We start from the raw sequence: 17,150 nt of genomic DNA on the forward strand, positions 1-17,150 counted from the left end.
GGTAGCATGACAAGCCAATGTGGTTTATGGGGAAGAGGCCCTGGAGTGGGACCAGGAGAGAATCCCTTCTCTATTCTTATTCAGTGTGACTTGTTCACTCTCTGAATGTCCCTGAAGCTTATTTTCCTCATCTTTAGAATGGAGCTAATAATAGGCACATTTAAGTTTGTTATGACATCCCTAGATGAGTACTGGGTCCGTAGCAGACCCCCAATAAACATGTATTCCTGCTCATGCTCCTCTCTAACCCCTTGTGCACAGAGAATTTCCATGACAACCTAGCGTCATCGAAGTGGAAGAGACAGTTCATGAGAGGTATGATCATATGTATCCAAAAAGTCAGACAAACTGTAAAATCCAGATGCTGCATTGCATAGTGTTCAGAGGAGGGACCTTGGCAAGGGACTGCCTTTTTTTGAATCCTGCTCTGCCAGGTGCTGGTTTTTCCATCTGTGAAATAGAGAAGGTAATAAAGATACCTATCTCCTAGGGTTGTTGTGAGGATTAAATGAATTAACACCTTCAAAGCACTTAGAATGGTAAGCATTTGTAAATGCGATCTATTATTAATAACATTTCTTAATGATGCTGACCCAAAAAAGGGGGGGGGGCATCCAGAACCAGCATTTATTTATAAAAAGAAAGCATTACGTTCTATTTCTTGTCCTTTTGAATGCTACTATTCCATCCCTTGTGTCTTCCCCTAAACACCCACACACATGCACACACACTTTATCCTCCAGTACTTACTTCATGTCTGGTGCCTCTTGACGGAATTAGCTTCCTGGGCCATCATCAAGGTGAGGCAGGGCCGGGGCAGCGTGTCTGAGCTGCTTTACGAACCTCCAAGTTGACTGCATAATCCTGGTAAAATGAAGCTTTCCTCACTGTGAAATATCCCTCCAACTCTAGTAATGCTTCTTACCTTAAAGTCTGCTTTGGATACGAAATACACCAGCTTCCTGTTGGTTAATGCTTGCATGAGAAGCGTTTTTTCATCCTTTTACTTTCAATCTTTCCATATCCTTACATTTAAGGTCTGTTGTTTTTAAGTCTCATAGAATAAGGTTTTGTTCTTTATTCAGGCTGACACTGTAGTATTTAGTCCATTTATGCTTGATGTGGATATTGATCCATGTAGGTTTAAACCTCCCTTCTGACTGTTTGTTTTCTATTTGTTCCCATCTGTTCTAACCTCCTTTTTTCTACTTTCTTGCCTTCTTTTGGATTTTTTTTCAGTTTCACATTCCCCTTGTATTATCTTGTTAGTTTTACATTCTTTTATTATTCTCTTAGAAAATATCATAGAAATTGAAAGCTGCACACTGCTTTAATTTCTAATATATTAAACTGATAAGAACAGATACTACACTTGATCCTAGCCAAAAGGCCGCAATTTCTAAAATAAATTAGTGCCTTCACCATTTCCATTTCCAAGACAGTTCAAGAAGCTCAGAACACTCAATTCTATTTGCCTCCCATTAGATTTATATGCTATTTTTGTCAAGTATTTTAGTTCTTTATATACGTAAGACCATAATGCATAAAATTATTGTTTTATGGCAATATTCCTTTAGATTTATACACATATTTACTCTTTCCGTTTTTTTTCAATTCCTTTCTGTACCTCCAAGCCGTGATCTGTAATCATTTCCATTCCGCTCAGACACCTGTTACTATTTTCCTTTGGTACTTTTGGTACTTTCCAATGGTGACAAATTCTGTTTTCATTTGCCTGAAAATGTCTTTTGAAGGATATTTTTGCTGCTTGCGTTCTTCTAGGTGGGCTGCTATTTTCTTTAAGCTCTTTGGAAATATCACCTAACAGGTGTACTTATTTTTGCTCTTTCAGAAGTGACCTATATTTTCCTCTGGCTACTTTTAAAATTTGTCTATGTTTTTTCAGGAGTCTTACTATGAAGTAATTAGGCATGATTTCCTTTGTATTTACCCTGTTTGGAGGTCAGTAGCATTTCTTACATCTGTGGCTCAGTGTGCTCCATCAATTTTGGAAAATTCTTAGCCATTATCTCTTCAACTATTGTGCCTGCCCTTTGCTCCCGGCATCAGTCTGGATATTTTCCGACCTTTCAGTTCACTAATCCTCTCTTAAACTTTCTTAATTTCAGCTATATTATTCTTCAATTCTGGAATTTCCTTTTATATGTAGGTTCCAGTTCTCTGCTGAAATTTCTCCATCTTGTCATTTAATTCCCTTAACATTTTAATCATAGTTATTGAAAGGTCTCTGTCAGATAATGCTAAATATCTGAATTTTCTGAGGGTCTGTCTATTTTTCTTCACTTTTTCATTTTTAGTCAAATCTTACGTTTTTTGTATTCCTAGTTATTTTTTATTAACAGACTTTGAAAAATTATAGAGAGAATTTGAGAAATTGCGTGATGCTATCTTCCCTCAAAGGGGATTTATTTTCGCCCCTCGCTGTCCTCTAGGTTTGGGGCAAACTGCCTCATTCATTTAGGTACTGAGATCATCTGAGGCTGGGCTTCAGCCCTTGTGAGGACAGGCACATTTCCAGTTCACCTGTATTCCAGGGGTGGCCCTTTGGGGTCCCAGTAGAAAGCCTGGTGTGTTTAAAGGCCACTTCTATTTGGTGCATCCTAAACTCTAATTTTTGTTTCCTATGAGTTTTCTAAAAATTCTGCTCAGCTTCTTGCCCTTGAATTGACAAGTGTTTGAGGGGAAAAAGTGGCACCAAATCTAGGCCTCATCTATCCGGAATATTGGCCCTTGCTTTCTTGATAGCTCTCTGATGCCTTAATAGATACATATATTCTGACTCTTCTAGCTTTCTGGGCAGAGGGGTTGGTGCAAAACAAGCTCACCACCCATTACTGGAAGCTGAACTCTCCATATGCTTTATTTGAATAATTAATTTAAAAGAGTTCAAGTTCTAAAGTAAAATAGACTTGAGTTCAAATCTCGTTTCTGTCACTTACTAGTATGTGACTTTAGGTGAGCTATTTAACCTCTCTGAGTCTTAGTGTCCTCATCTGGGAAATGGCAGTAACAGTAATACCTACCTTGAGTTGTCTTAAGGACTTATTTTTAAATGCAGCTATGGCACTTAGCACAGAGCCAGGAATATAGCAAATATTCAAATGTTTGTAATAACAATTTTTAAAGCATTATAGTAATTTTTATTATTAATTAACACTAACAGCAGCCACTCCCCTATGCCCCCTCTGTGAAGGTCACTGGTAAAGACCCTATACAGATCTTAGTTTCCTCAGCTTCCCTATTGCCCTGGAGCACTTGGGTGGAATGGCACACTGTACCACATGAAATACTTTATGCATTGGTTTCATGCTCATTTTAGAAAAAAGATCAACTGGAGTAAAAGTCAAAATTTAGCAGCAGGATCAAGTGAGTAAGCTTTGGCACGAAGACTTACGAAACTGGTCCCCTAGAGTAGGGTCTAGAGAGTTTATCTCCCAAGTGTGATGTGAGACAGTAACCACGGAGGTTTGCTCTGGAAAAGGGAGACAGATCTTTACTGCCTTCCCCACATTAGGGCTGAGGCCTCATTGTACTGGGAAAAGGTTTCCACTTACTAAGACTCCTCGACAGTAGAGAAGCTCCAGGTGCTTTGAAACAGAAACTCTAATTATTCTGAGCTCTCTTTGTAAGAAAAAACTTTATTTCAAAGATTCTATAGTATTTTAATAAAAGGCTTGCACTGCTCCATAATACTTACATTCAAGAAGCAACATTTCTGTTTTTAAATGTTTTGTTTAAATGTGGGTTTTTTCTGCTTTTTCTCCCCAAAACCCTCCAGTACATAGTTGTATATATTTTAGCTGCGGGCCCTTCTAGTTGGGGCATGTGAGACGCCGCCTCACTGTGGCCTGACGAGCAGTGCCATGTCCGCGTCCAGGGGCCGAACCAGCGAAACCCCAGGCTGCCGAAGCAGAGTGTACAAACTTAACTGCTCAGCCGTGGGGCCGGCCCCTGTTTAAATGTTTTTAAATGCTACTGTATTGTACACTTTAAAATCTGTTAAGAGGGTGGATCCTATGTTAAATGTTCTTAGCACATTAAAAAAATTCAAAAAATTTTTAAGTATTTTTAAATGTTGAAACATCCAAAATATTAATGTGTAGGATATATAATAGATGTGCTTTGTACACACCATACAGCCAGTTTCTTTCACTTTCCCAAGCTGCTCTTAGAGTGAGTGATGCCACGTGGAGGTTGAGTCAGCCAGCCACATTGGCACTCCCAGGAAACACTCAGAACACCATATTCCAGAGCCTGGTGTGGTTTTGCAGATCCAGCAACACAGTTCCAGATACAACAGGCCTTAGAGTCTGTTTTACACAGACTTACAGAAAGCTGACATATAAGTCAACATACCTTAGTCTTTTAACAGTGAAGCAAAAACTGCCACTGGGGCTGTACAAATGAGGCTCTAAACATGGCCTTTAGTCCCCTAATTTGAAAAGCCAGGTTTCAAAAGTGACGATGGAGCCCGGGCCAGAGAAACTAGTTAGAATAACGATAAACTCTGCCACCAAACTGTGGTGAAAATGCTCCAATTCTCCAGCCCTCAGGATCACCCTTTCCTTTTCCCCTTGGGACATAATCCAACCCTCTCACACTGCTGGGCTGTAGAAAGTGATGTGTAAGTAATGGAGGAAGTCCTGGCAAGTGTTATATCCCTCAAATCCATGCTGATTCTTGCTGGTCACCATTTGGCCTAGAGGCCAGTGTCTGGGCTCCTGTTCTCTTTTGCCATCTGGAAACCACCTCCAAGCTACCAACGCCCTCGAGGCACCATCTGGCCCCAGTATGGACACAGCTCCTCCCTGAATCTTCCAAAACGCAGCAGACACTGGGCTGCAGTTTTCGACAAAGACTTACCAAAAGTGAGACTAACACGAGGGAATTAACAATGTAGGGAAAATAATTAAAATCAGGTAACACATTCCAGGGTTCTTAGAACCGTTAGCAACACTCCTGCACAGGAGCGATCTCTGACTAGCATCTGTCTCCTAAGGCCCTAACCTGCATTGAGGAGGCAGAGACCTACTCATCTCCTCCAGATGGGCGTCCTCCACTTCCCCTCTATGAATCCTACAGCTCCAGTTCTCCCCTCCCCAACCCCCAACAGAAGAAAAGAGGCTGCTCAATCTCATAACCATCTCTGCATTCTTACTCTACTCACTCGGTCTGATTTAGGATCTGACTTATACAGCTTTTCTTCCAGCTTTGACAGTTTATTTATTTAGCTCCCGGCTTAAAATCCAGGCCTTCCCTCTGGATGCAATGATTGCATCAGCCCTGAAACAAGCCATCCCTAATCATGGACCCGAACAGCATACAAATGTACCATAGCTCACCCTGTTGAACATGTTAGTTCTAATTTCTTCCTATTATAATCAATGCAATGAATGTCTTAAAAGCTAATCTCACATATGCCTGATATCCTTTCAAACTTTGCTGATTCAAAGGGTATGCACATTTTCAGTCACTCATTCAGTATCGAACTAACTACTGGGCATTCCTCTAGGACCAGGAATATAATAATGAGCATAAATATATTCACCAAGTTTTATAGCCTTCATATCTCGTGGGAGAGACAAATAAGGAAATAAATGAAAAATGCAACGGTGTTAAGTGCAAAGAATAGTGCTACTAGAGAACAGCTGCCCTAAGAACCGGGCATTAGCTGAGACCTGGTGAATGATTAGTAAGCATGACAAGAGCAAAGATGGAAGGGACTGTGTTCCAAGCAAAAACAACAGCAATTTAAAAAGTCCTGGGGCTGGAAAGACAGAGAGCTGGAATTGGAAGACTAGCCCAGGTAAAACAGAGGTATTAAGGGGGAGCACAGACTGAGAGGGGCAAAGACCCAAACTTTCAAGACTTTGTAAGCCCTGTTAAGGACTTTGATCTTCATTCCAGGAACAATAGGATGACAGTGAATGATTCTGCACACATTTTGAAAATTTGATACTTGCTGGAAAGGTTATATATACTGTATTACACTCCCCTACAGCTTCAACAACACTGAGCATTATTATCTTACCAATTTGATCATTTTAACTTGTGCACATTACATTTTTTTTTCATGTTTATTGCTCATGTTTGTATCTGTTATGGACTTAATATTTGTGTCCTCCAAAACTCATATATTGAAATCATACCCTTCAATGTGATAGTCTTAGGAGGTGGGGTCTTCGGGAGGTAATAGGGCCTGTGGGTAGAGCCTTCATGAATAGAACTAATTTCCTTATGAGATGGGAGAGAGCTTGCTTCTGCTCTCTGCCATGTGAGGATACAACGAGAAGACGGCCATCTACAAGCTAGGAAGATGGCCTTCACCAGACACTGGACCTGTCAGCACCTTGATCTTGGACCTGCCAGCCTCAAGAACTGTGAGAAATAAATGTTTGCTGTTTAAGCCACCCAGTCTGGTAATTTGTTATAGCAGCCCAAGCTGACTAAGAGACTATCCCACTTCCTATTGGGGTGTCTTTTTTTTTTTCCTGAATCTAAGACTTACTTATTACCTTTACCTTTTTCCCTAATTGTTTGCCTTTTAAGTACGTATGTCAAAACATTATATACCTAGCAACCTTTTCTTTTAGGGATTCTGCCATAAATGCATTTTTCTCATCCCAATATTATACAAGTATTCATCCATATTTTCTATTAGTATTTCCACGGTTCAATTGCTCATACTCAATCATGATGTCTTGATTGAAATCTATAAACACAAACTTAATTTTACTTTTCAAAAGGTTAACCAGTTATCCCTTGAAACCTTTATCACTATAAGTAAACAAATTACAGAATAATTCATGGATGTTTCTTTATCTTCTGTTTTATTCTATTATCTAATCATATATTACTGCACCAGCACCACACATAACTTTATAATACACTTCGTGTGATAAAGTCCTTCCATGATAAGTTCTCCCTTCCTCATTTGTTCAATTTTAATTAGCTACCCTATAAGAAACTTACTTCTTTCTCATGAAATACTGAATTGGCTTTCACAAGGATTTTTAAATAAACTGTTGAGGTTTTAAACTCAGAAACAGGAGATAACCATCTGGAACAGAAAGAGGTGAAAATGACCTCGAAGACTTCAGCAATTCCTCCCAACAACTACTGAAATTTACACAGATTTTTGCATGTAATGGGTAGATTATTGAAGAGTTTGAACAAATATCACGAGACAATTTACCATAATTGACTTTTTATTTAAAAAAATTACAGGGAGTGATTTCCAGCATATCTTATTTTATAAAAGTACTGCCTGTATCAAACATTTTATATGACTATTAATTCCAGTAAGAGCTGCCTTTTTTTTAAAAGTACTAATTCCAATTTATGGGATACATGCCCTTAAAATATAAAGTTTCCATTATTTATTCAAATGTCAAAAGTAAGATCATTGAGAAGTTTATTGCTTTATGGCTGGGCAAGATGCTACTAGCACATTTTAGGTAAATAATATTCTTTATTAAAAACTATAAGGTCATTCTGTTTAAAATTTCGGGATAATTCACAGAAAATAGACATATTTATTCAAATTACATATTGAAGGGCTGGACTATAAGCTATAGACATTTATATGTGAAGCAGCTCTCTAAAGAAATAAGATGCACAAACAGGTCTGTCTTGGTATAATATACATAATTGAAATTAGTAAAACCTGGAAGACTAATATTGTTACACTATGTTCTGTTAGGATCTTAAAAAAAAAATCACAAATTTAGTAGTTCACTTGTGCTTAAAATATTCATATGCATGAGAAGCTTAAAGAAAAAAACACCTCTGTACATGATGATGAAAAGTAATAAATTTTTTTGAAATTGCACTGTTATTTAAACACTTTCCTGAAGTCAGACCCTCCTTTGCAGCTGGCACAGTTTTTCAGGTCTAATTGGCAACCTGGGGAGGCCCCTCTGGTATTAGTGAAGTAAAGAAGGTGGTGATAAAAGACCAAGCTGATGCCATTAATCCAGGCCTTTGAAGCGCACTGGCATCTTCACCTGCATCTTCTCCACTCTCATCTTCAACCCCATCATCCATGAGACGCTCCTTTTAAACAAAACAAGAAACATACTCCTAAGTGATCTGAACAGCTAGCATTAACTCACGACAGAAAAAGAGAGTTAAGTTCCTTCCTATAGAAAGAAGGAATATGAGCATGTAATAAGGAAATGGTACTATCTGGCCATCAGAAATCTTTATCAAGTCCAAAAGTGATAAATTCCTCAGTGTTCAAGTTCAAAACGATAACTGACAATTTAATGCAATAAATTCTTACTGTGTGCATAATTTTCTTTCTAGACTGTTTTCAGGAAGAATGTTAGTTCTTCTCATTTAATTCTAATATATGACTGACTCACTATTATATTCTAAGTTCTCCCAGATGAAACCACACAATTTATAAAAAGTTAAACTTTTCTTCAGGTGCCATCCACAAATACTTATGGCATACTCCAAGACTCTTTTATGATGTTGGGCTCACACAGTGTTGAGGAAACATCTAGATTTCAAGTGTACAAAAACCTCATTAGCATACCATTTCTTCAAGTTCTAGGTTGTTTGCATTTTGCCCATCATTGTTAACTTCAGCATTATTGTTGGGAGCCTGTTGTTGACCTTCTTGCCTAAAAGGAAACCATCCAGCTTGGTGTCTGTTCAGTAAAATAAAGAGAAAAGAAAATAAGTTGCAACTGTCTTTATTTGTAATACTACAAAACATTAGTATCCTACAAGAGAAAAGTGATTAGAACTATAACAAATGAAAAGATCAAATCTCCTGCTTTGGGCCAAGAACTACCCCTCTTAAAGCAATGACAGCAAAACAAGAATCAATTTAAGTCTAAAAGTCTATCATGGGCTTAATTGGCTTTAGGCTAGATATTAAGTATCAAGAATCATAAAATCTTTTTTGATATTTTTCAAAATGAATTTCAAATAGATATCTGTTTGCCTCTTGGGGAAAGGGGAGCAAGGGAAAGTTAGTCTGCTTATGAAAAAAAAACCTGACCTGTCTCTATAGGACTTACTATTGATAACTATAATTAAAAAGAACATCCTTATGCAAGAGGGCATCATACACTTCTTCAAGTTCTAAATAATTGATAGAGCATGTCTAACTGAATTAACAATTTTTATAAAAGACAGTAAAGGAAAAATCTACTTCTGATAAACATTCCTATCCAACATAAGCTGCTCTGCTTTTGGTGTCAGATATCTGAAGCCCAACATTCATATTCCTTCACTCAACATTCACAACGGACTACCGCATGCCAGATTCTGTGCTGAACAGTTTTAGAAAGTAATTAAAAGAAACCACAGAAAGTTAATGAACATCACTCACAAATAAACCAGTAGCATGGCTCCCATGACCATGATAAACCGACTGAAAGAAGAATAGAAGTATACAATGCTGAGGAGAATGGCAGCTCGTGAGAACGTGTACATCCAGTCTAGCCAGTCTCGATTGAAGTCTTCTTCGTTTAGCACCGGACCTCCCTGTGCATTCATTTGAACATTCTCATTCATGGGTCGATTTTCTTGGGCCACTAGGTTTGGAGCTGGTGGGGGTTCTTCTCCAGGAACATGTGCCAAATTTAGAGGCTGTGAAGCAGCAGGCTCGGCTGGGCTGGCATTTGATGTGGCCTGAGCTGAAACTGCAGCTTGACTGAAATATTCACCAAAATAAATATTAAAAAGAAAAAAATCCTTTATCATACTGTATTATATTTTTCAAAAGTTCCTGGGGAGCCATATGTATTTTTCATAAGCCTAATATGGATTATCACAACTCCTGCACACATTTCTTAGGTAAGCACAGATCCCAGTGGAAAAGCGGAGCCAACACTGATGGTGGGAGTAGCTCAGGAAGGATGTTCTCTTAGCCTGGTAGCCTAAGACGGTAGAGGAGAGGTGGAAGGCATAAGAACAGCCATGTTAATCACTATCTTTTCTCTCTTTCACTAAATTACTTTATAAGGTAATGACCACACCTTTTTCCAAACCTTTTTACTAATGGCCCCTTTTGTTATTCTACATGGGATGAATACCCCTACACCAACCACCTTCCCCTCAGACCCATGTTTTGAAAGATTTGTCTAAAAACGTACATTGATCATAATCCTGTGTGTCCACTGTCAGTGACAAAAGATTTGTATTAGCATTTTAAAATACTACCTAGATCCCAGATAACAACCTCTAAGCCCCAATCCTGACTTTTGGAAACTCCATCCGGGTACCACTGGTATAGGTCGTTGTAAACTTATGAAGAACTGCGGTCCTAAGTTTGCTAATAATCTGATTGCTTGAAAGTCAAAATAAATTTTCCTGTGAAAGGCTCCCAGAAAAACTATAATATATCTGAGATTTGCTTTAAATTATCCAGCATCGGGGAGGAAAGTTGTAGAACAAGATTGCCATGAACTGATAAATGCTGATGCTGGGTGATGAGTACAAACTGATTCATTTTACTATTCTATCTTTTCATATGATGAAATTTTTCTACAACAAAAAGTTTAAAAGTCAAGATAGCAGAATAAAATAAAACAGAAGTTCCTCAGGCTACAAAATCCTATTTAAGCCAGTACAGTAATACCTTGTATCTGTACAGGGCTTTTTAATTGCTAAAAACACTACCTACCTCATGGATATTCTGATTCATAGGTAACTTATTTCATTAAGGTGAGAACTTGAGGCTCAGAAGTTAAATGATGTACATAAGATTATATGATTTACTAGAAAGCTACCATAAGCCCCACTTAGCTCACACAGTTCTTGTGAGGTTATACATGAGACAAGGGGTGTAAAGCATCTAGTAGAGTACTAAGCACAAAGCAGTCACTCAAAAGACAACTATTACCATGGCAAGAGGTAGGGAACAAACAGCCTCCCTGGAGCCAAGGAGTTATGCAAGAGAATACTAGGATATGAGATTCACAAAGCAGGTTAGCTTTATGGGGTAAGGCCTAGAGTAAGGATAAGGAGACAGACTTCACACTGTAGGCAAGAAAGCCATCAGATATTTGGGGGGATGGGGAATGACTGACTCAATTATGTGTTAAGCAAGTTAGCATGGCAGTAGTATGATGAAATACAGTAAAGAGCCTAAAAGGAGAAAGAGTGATTGTAGTAAAACAGGTGTTAAATGAGAAAAGATCTGGGCAAAGTAGGAAGTAAGATAGAGGGGAAGGACAGAAGCGAGAAACAACATATTAACTCATCTTGGTAAGTTGCTGGGTTCAGGGATAACAAAAGCCAGAATCAAAGCTGTTTAAGGTTAAGAGTTTGGAGGATGATTAAGAAGAGACAGTGTCACTGACAAAGAAGAACACACTTAAGACAATGGTGGAGTCAAAATTTTAGACACACTGAATTTAGGAGAAAGGTAAATTTCCCTAAAGAAATCTTCCAGCAATTAAGTGGAGACACAGGACAAAGCACAGGAGATAAAAAATTGGGAGTCATCAACAGAGATCTACCAACTAAGGTCATGGAAGAAAGAAATCCAAGAGGACTGGCCCAGGAGTGAATGCTGTCTTTCCTACGAGACTGAGTGTCATAAGGCACATGGTAAGTATACAAATGCCTGTCTAACTGAACAAGGAATGCTACCATTTAGAAGGGGGAAAACAGGCTATCAAAGGACACAAAATGAGTGATCAGAAAGATAAAAAGAATGAAGAGGATAACAGAAACAAGGAGAGGAGAACATTAAAGAGAAGCGAGAAATGTTAAATGAATGCAAAAGAAGTCAAAAAGAATGAAGGCTGAGAAACTGTACTCCATACTAAGATTGTTCCACACTGACCAGAAGCAAGACTTATTAAAATAAGGGCAGTCCAGAAAGTATATGAGCCACAACTGAGCCCTACATCAATATGAGCCTCCCTGACATAAGATTCTTTCTGTTCCCTTTCTCATTCAACTTCCTCTCTCTTCATGTAAATTTGCTGCCTTCCAGTGAAACTTTCCTAAGTTTTCTCCTCTGAAATAGATAAAATGTTATATTAAAGAAAGCATCTGAGTACTGCTAAATATAATAAGGGGAGAGAGGGAGAAGCAGAGAGTAGGCTTAGCTCATGTGAACCTTTTTTCCTTTAGCCAAATAATTTAAAATAAAGTATCTGCTGAGATGTTAGCAAAGTCCTCATTATAAAAAACCAATGAAATACATCAGTAAATAAAATCCCAAATCAACTTAATTACGATGAAAAAGAAAATAAAGCAAATAACCGACTGAGCAAGAAAATGAAGTCCACTTACTATTGCATATAATACTGATGAGCATACATCTGCTGCCACCACAGCATCTGCAGGGGGCTGAAACCGGGGTACACCGGGAACCCGGCTGGTATGGCTTGCCCGGGAAGCTGGTTGTCTACATTTCTGCAACAAAGAGATAGAGAAATGTCCTTTAATGCTCTAGAAGTTGAAAGTATTTCTCTAAATTTTCATTTCTGAACTACAAGTCATCCACTGACAAAATGTATTAAATCTTACAGAAAAGAAAAATATTTTCAGCATTCTTCAAATAAGACATTAGGGCTTATATAAGATGACCCTGATCCCAAATATACAGAACTAACATTTCAACCCAGTCTTAACAGGCAAATAAAACATATCATCCACAAAATGTGTGGCAAGCCTGAACATTTACTATCTTTCCATTTAAGGACAAAAGACCAAAAACACTTTCATCACATTTTAAGTACATTCTCCTTAAGAACCAAAGACCTAAAACAAACTTCGTGACAAAATATTTTGAGGAATGGGGGAACTAGCCAAATGATATTTTACATTAGTAATAAAATATTCTTAAAAACATAGCAGCTATCAGCTATAAAATAAGAACATTATAAAAATCTGTAAAATATTTTTTAATTAAAGAACCAAGATTAGCAGAACATATTTATACATGCATTCTTAAAGTAGGTTAGACTTCTATTAATTCAGTAAAATTTGTGGAAGGTCACATTTAACTTCTCTATGCCTCAGTTTCATCTCTAAGATGAGTCTAATAAGACAATCTTCCTCATAGGGTTGTTAGTCTGTATTCAGTAAATGTTAACTATTTTTATTTTTACTCTCTCCTACCCCTAACTATGAACATGACTCCAAAGTGTGTAATTCACATACATCAAGAAAACTACATGGATAAATATATAAGTAAATGCAGAATCTGTGAATTTCTAACCCTCCTTTTCTTCATATTACTTGAATTTTATCTTCAACTGATATTAGTGTGGTCTATCCAGAGTGAGATAAGAATAATTAACAAATTCATGAACTCTAATTTTATATTCTAAAGACTGTGAACATACAACTGGAAATAACTGATTATAGAAACCTAATTTAGAAGAGCTTGGGAAACTAAAATTTATCAACAGATGTAGTTAAGGCAACCGGTGTAACTGAGGCACCAACTCTCCTACATATTACCCGAACTTTCCTCATCCTTGAAGGAGGAATGGGAGCCATAGAGCGGCTCCTATCCTCAGAAGATTCTTCTACCTCCTGAATATAGCCTTCCCCCTACTTCCCAAGCTTTCCCACATACTGAATTAAGAAGGAAAAGCTTAGAAGCCTCTATGAGAGTTCCTCCCAGATCTTGATAAACAAGTCCTGTAGAAGAGGAGGAAAAGAACCCTAACCCACCTATTCCTTTAAAAAGATGTCAATTAGTGATCAAACCTCAAGAGAAAGCCATACCACTGGAGCGGAGGAGTATCATAAAACATCTGTATAAAGATCTTGGCATTTCCACCAGTGAGCTGACACATCTGAGCGACTCTGAAAACTACCTAAATCAAATATTAGCAACAATACAAGTCTGTACCAAGGTGTATATTTTAAATTTTCTTGGTATTTCTAACTAAGAAAAAAACCTATCCCCCTGAAAGTAGAGCTCCACCCATCTCCACTACTAAGAAGAAATATAAGCTCACACAAGTCCGTTACTTCAACTGTAAAATGGGAAGGCTGGACTTTGTCACTGTTTTTAAAAGGTCAAGGGAAGAAAAGGCCACTAACAATCACTTTGAAAAAATTACTATAGCTTCCCATCTCACCCTATTGCAGCTGAGAACATAAGGTGATTATCAAATTTACTTTTGATAAAATAAAAATAAATTTTAATTTTGAATTAAAATAATAATTTTAATTTTGCCAAAAATAAAAATTAATAAACTCTTCTAGATGATTCCAACATGCTTCCCCCCTTTCTCCTCAGTAAGTTAAAAACTATTGGACTGCATAATTGCTAGGATACATTCCAGGCCCAATTTGGCATACAAATTCAGTTGTATTAATTATTCTTCAGTTGTGTTAGTTATCCTTCAGACAAGATGCTATGCATTTGGAACTCTCTAGAAAACAAGAAATAAAGCACTTATTTGACACTAAATTATAAAGTTATTAAAATATATAGTAATAGATCAATGAAACATATTACATAAGAAACTAATGTATTCTAGAGGATGCATCACTAAGCAACATGATAGAGAATTATTATTTGGTGCTGGGAAAAGTGATTACCAAATTGGCGGTGGGGGGAAGGGAGCTTAAAGCTTCACCTCATTCCAAATATTCAAATAAGTTTCAAGTGGACTAAAATAAAGTATTAAAAGTTAAACCACAGGAAATCTAGAAGAAATTATAATTGGTTATTTTCCAAACCTTTGGAAGGAGGAAGAGTTTCCTAACTTATAAGCAATAGAAGAAAGTACAAAAAAAGCAATCAACATATTTGACACCATAAAATTTAAAGAGATAGAGCTCAGAAAAAAATGTTTGCAATAAATAATAACAAATATCTTTTCTATATAAAGAACTCATAGAAATGGAAATTATTATGACACCAAATAAATGCAAACTAACATAAAGATGGCTTTTTTTTTTGTCTGCCAACATCCAGTATTGACAAGAGGTACAAGTCAACCCCAACTCTTTCGTTGCTAGCAGGATAAACTGAAATAAGCCTTTAAAAAACAATTTTACAAAATTAAACACCTTTAGAAATGTTCAGTTATACTCAGCTGCCCAAGTTATTCTGCTTCTGAAAATTATCTTAAAGAGATATGAAAAATGGAAAACAATTCCACATCTCTGCCCTTTACGCCTTTGCACATCCCTCTTTGGAACAACACATCATCCTATTCCCCTTCCAGCCTCCTTCCTCCTAATAACAGAGAGAAACTGAAGACCGGGATAGTAGTTTATGATTAAAAAGAGAGTGAACTTTATCAAAGCACACATCATCTGTTTCTAATTCCACATCTATCAACGCATTTACTCTGTGACCTATCTTTGACTCACTTGTACTCCTAGGAATCTATCCTAAAGATAATTGGCAAAAATGTGAAACGATGTATGTGCAAAGCTATGCATCACAATACTATTGGTAACAGTAAAGACTGGAAATAACTATTCAGCCACAGGAGACTGGATGTCATAGTGTATGCACTCAGTGAATCAGTATGCAGATGTAAAAAGGACTCTCTATACTCCTATGAGCAATCTCCTGGATATTCCAAGTGTTATTTTGTTAAAAAACAAGGTGGAGAAGAATACATATGTTACCTTTTGTGTTAAAATGAGAAGGATATATATATACATGTGTGTGTGCACATATACATACATGTATGCATATTTACAGATAATGTGTTTATACACATTTTCTTGAATTTTCACAAAGAAACAGTGGAAGGATAAACCAAAAACAAATAATAAAAGTAATTACCTATTACGGGAGAGGAAGAACAGGAAGAGGGAGTAAAATTAAAGTAGGCCCCTCTGAATGTATCTTGTTTTACAGATTTGAGACTGGAACCATAGAAATATTTTATGTAATTAAGAAAAAACCTAAATCAAAAAGAAAAACTAATAAGAAAAAAAATTCAGGAAACAGAAATTAATGAACTTATATATCAAGTTTCATAACATAACCACACAGATAATTATTCTACTGACTAAAACACAGTATTTTAACTGTACATTCCTAGCAGGATAAATTCTAAAGACAAAAAAAACCCCAAAATTTTAAACTCTAAATACCATTTCTTACCAGGGTTCCCTGGGAATAGGGTCAAGATGAGTCTGAGACATCTTGTCATGCATGAGTTTTGACATTATCAAAAATTACTCAAATCGTGTCAAAAGGACATGGCAGAAAAACTGAACAGGCATTATTTCTCTTTTCTATTTCTACACATTGTCATCTTTCATTCTATAACTGATCATATCAGCCAAATAACTAAACATTACTATTTATAATGTTTGTAATTTCATAGTGTATGAAATCAGTTAGGTTTGCATTTGGCTGCATTCTACAGAGAACACATCCTATGGGGCTTAATCAGAGAGGCTGTTCAAAGATGACAATGTGTAGGAACGGAAAAGAGAAAAAAATCATTTCAAGTTTTTAATATGTGTGTGTTCTCTAAGTGTTCTCTAACCAATCTGTTATAAAATATAACTTGAGCATTTTTTCAAATTTTCAGTAATTCCAAAATAATGTTTGGAATAATGACCTAAAGCAGGGTACTCGATCATTAGGTAGATAGTAAACCCTTTGCTACTTTGTTCAAATCTAAAGCAGAGTAATGGAAATTATCAAAGTCTTTAGGTTAAAATTATGCAAGTCAGAAGTACTGGCATACAGAGAAAATTGATTTTTCCTTCTCTTTGGTAATCATCTCTTTACATGACAGAAACACGATATAGCAAACAAATTTCTACTGTCAGTTAAAAACAGCACTTGAAAACATTTACTAGTCATGAAATAATTTCATGTATGAAAATTTTAAAAATGGGATTGGTTGTAAAAAAGCATAAGGTGTTACTTCACGTTATATCCAATATTTTTTTATAAAATCTTTATTCTTTGATCTCTATTTATACACACATTCCATTTTAATATTGTATGTAAATGAAATTTACTATTTCTTATTAAAAATCAGAGTAAGATTCAATTTCTATCATATGAAAATCTTTTGTAAAAAATACTCTGGAGCATCTTCTGTGTATATAGGTACAATAACATTTCCTACCCCATAGCATTGTTAAATTATATATTAAACATATCAAACAATGTCTGGCACAAAGTAAGCAAATATTAATAAACATTGTTA

The 17,150-nt window shown here is 36.6% G+C and overlaps 1 protein-coding gene and 1 pseudogene across 2 annotated transcripts in view; both read right to left on the bottom strand.

Annotated features, from left to right (window-relative positions):
* Positions 1–1,264: 1,264 nt before the first annotated feature.
* LOC111773359 (U2 spliceosomal RNA) lies at positions 1,265–1,399 on the bottom strand (annotated as a pseudogene).
* A 5,812-nt stretch (positions 1,400–7,211) lies between these two features.
* HERPUD2 (HERPUD family member 2) overlaps positions 7,212–17,150 on the bottom strand; it is a 42,735-nt gene continuing 32,796 nt past the window's right edge. For both annotated transcript variants that reach the window (XM_070264829.1, XM_023639508.2), the window contains 4 exons: positions 12,286–12,408; positions 9,368–9,691; positions 8,564–8,678; positions 7,212–8,076 (listed from right to left, as the gene is read on the bottom strand). In XM_070264829.1, the coding sequence (XP_070120930.1) occupies positions 7,915–8,076; positions 8,564–8,678; positions 9,368–9,691; positions 12,286–12,408 (724 nt within the window). In that variant the 3' untranslated portion in view covers positions 7,212–7,914. The remainder of the gene's footprint in view (positions 8,077–8,563; positions 8,679–9,367; positions 9,692–12,285; positions 12,409–17,150) is intronic.

The sequence above is a fragment of the Equus caballus genome, chromosome 4, assembly GCF_041296265.1.
Source record: "Equus caballus isolate H_3958 breed thoroughbred chromosome 4, TB-T2T, whole genome shotgun sequence".
NCBI lineage: Eukaryota > Metazoa > Chordata > Mammalia > Perissodactyla > Equidae > Equus > Equus caballus.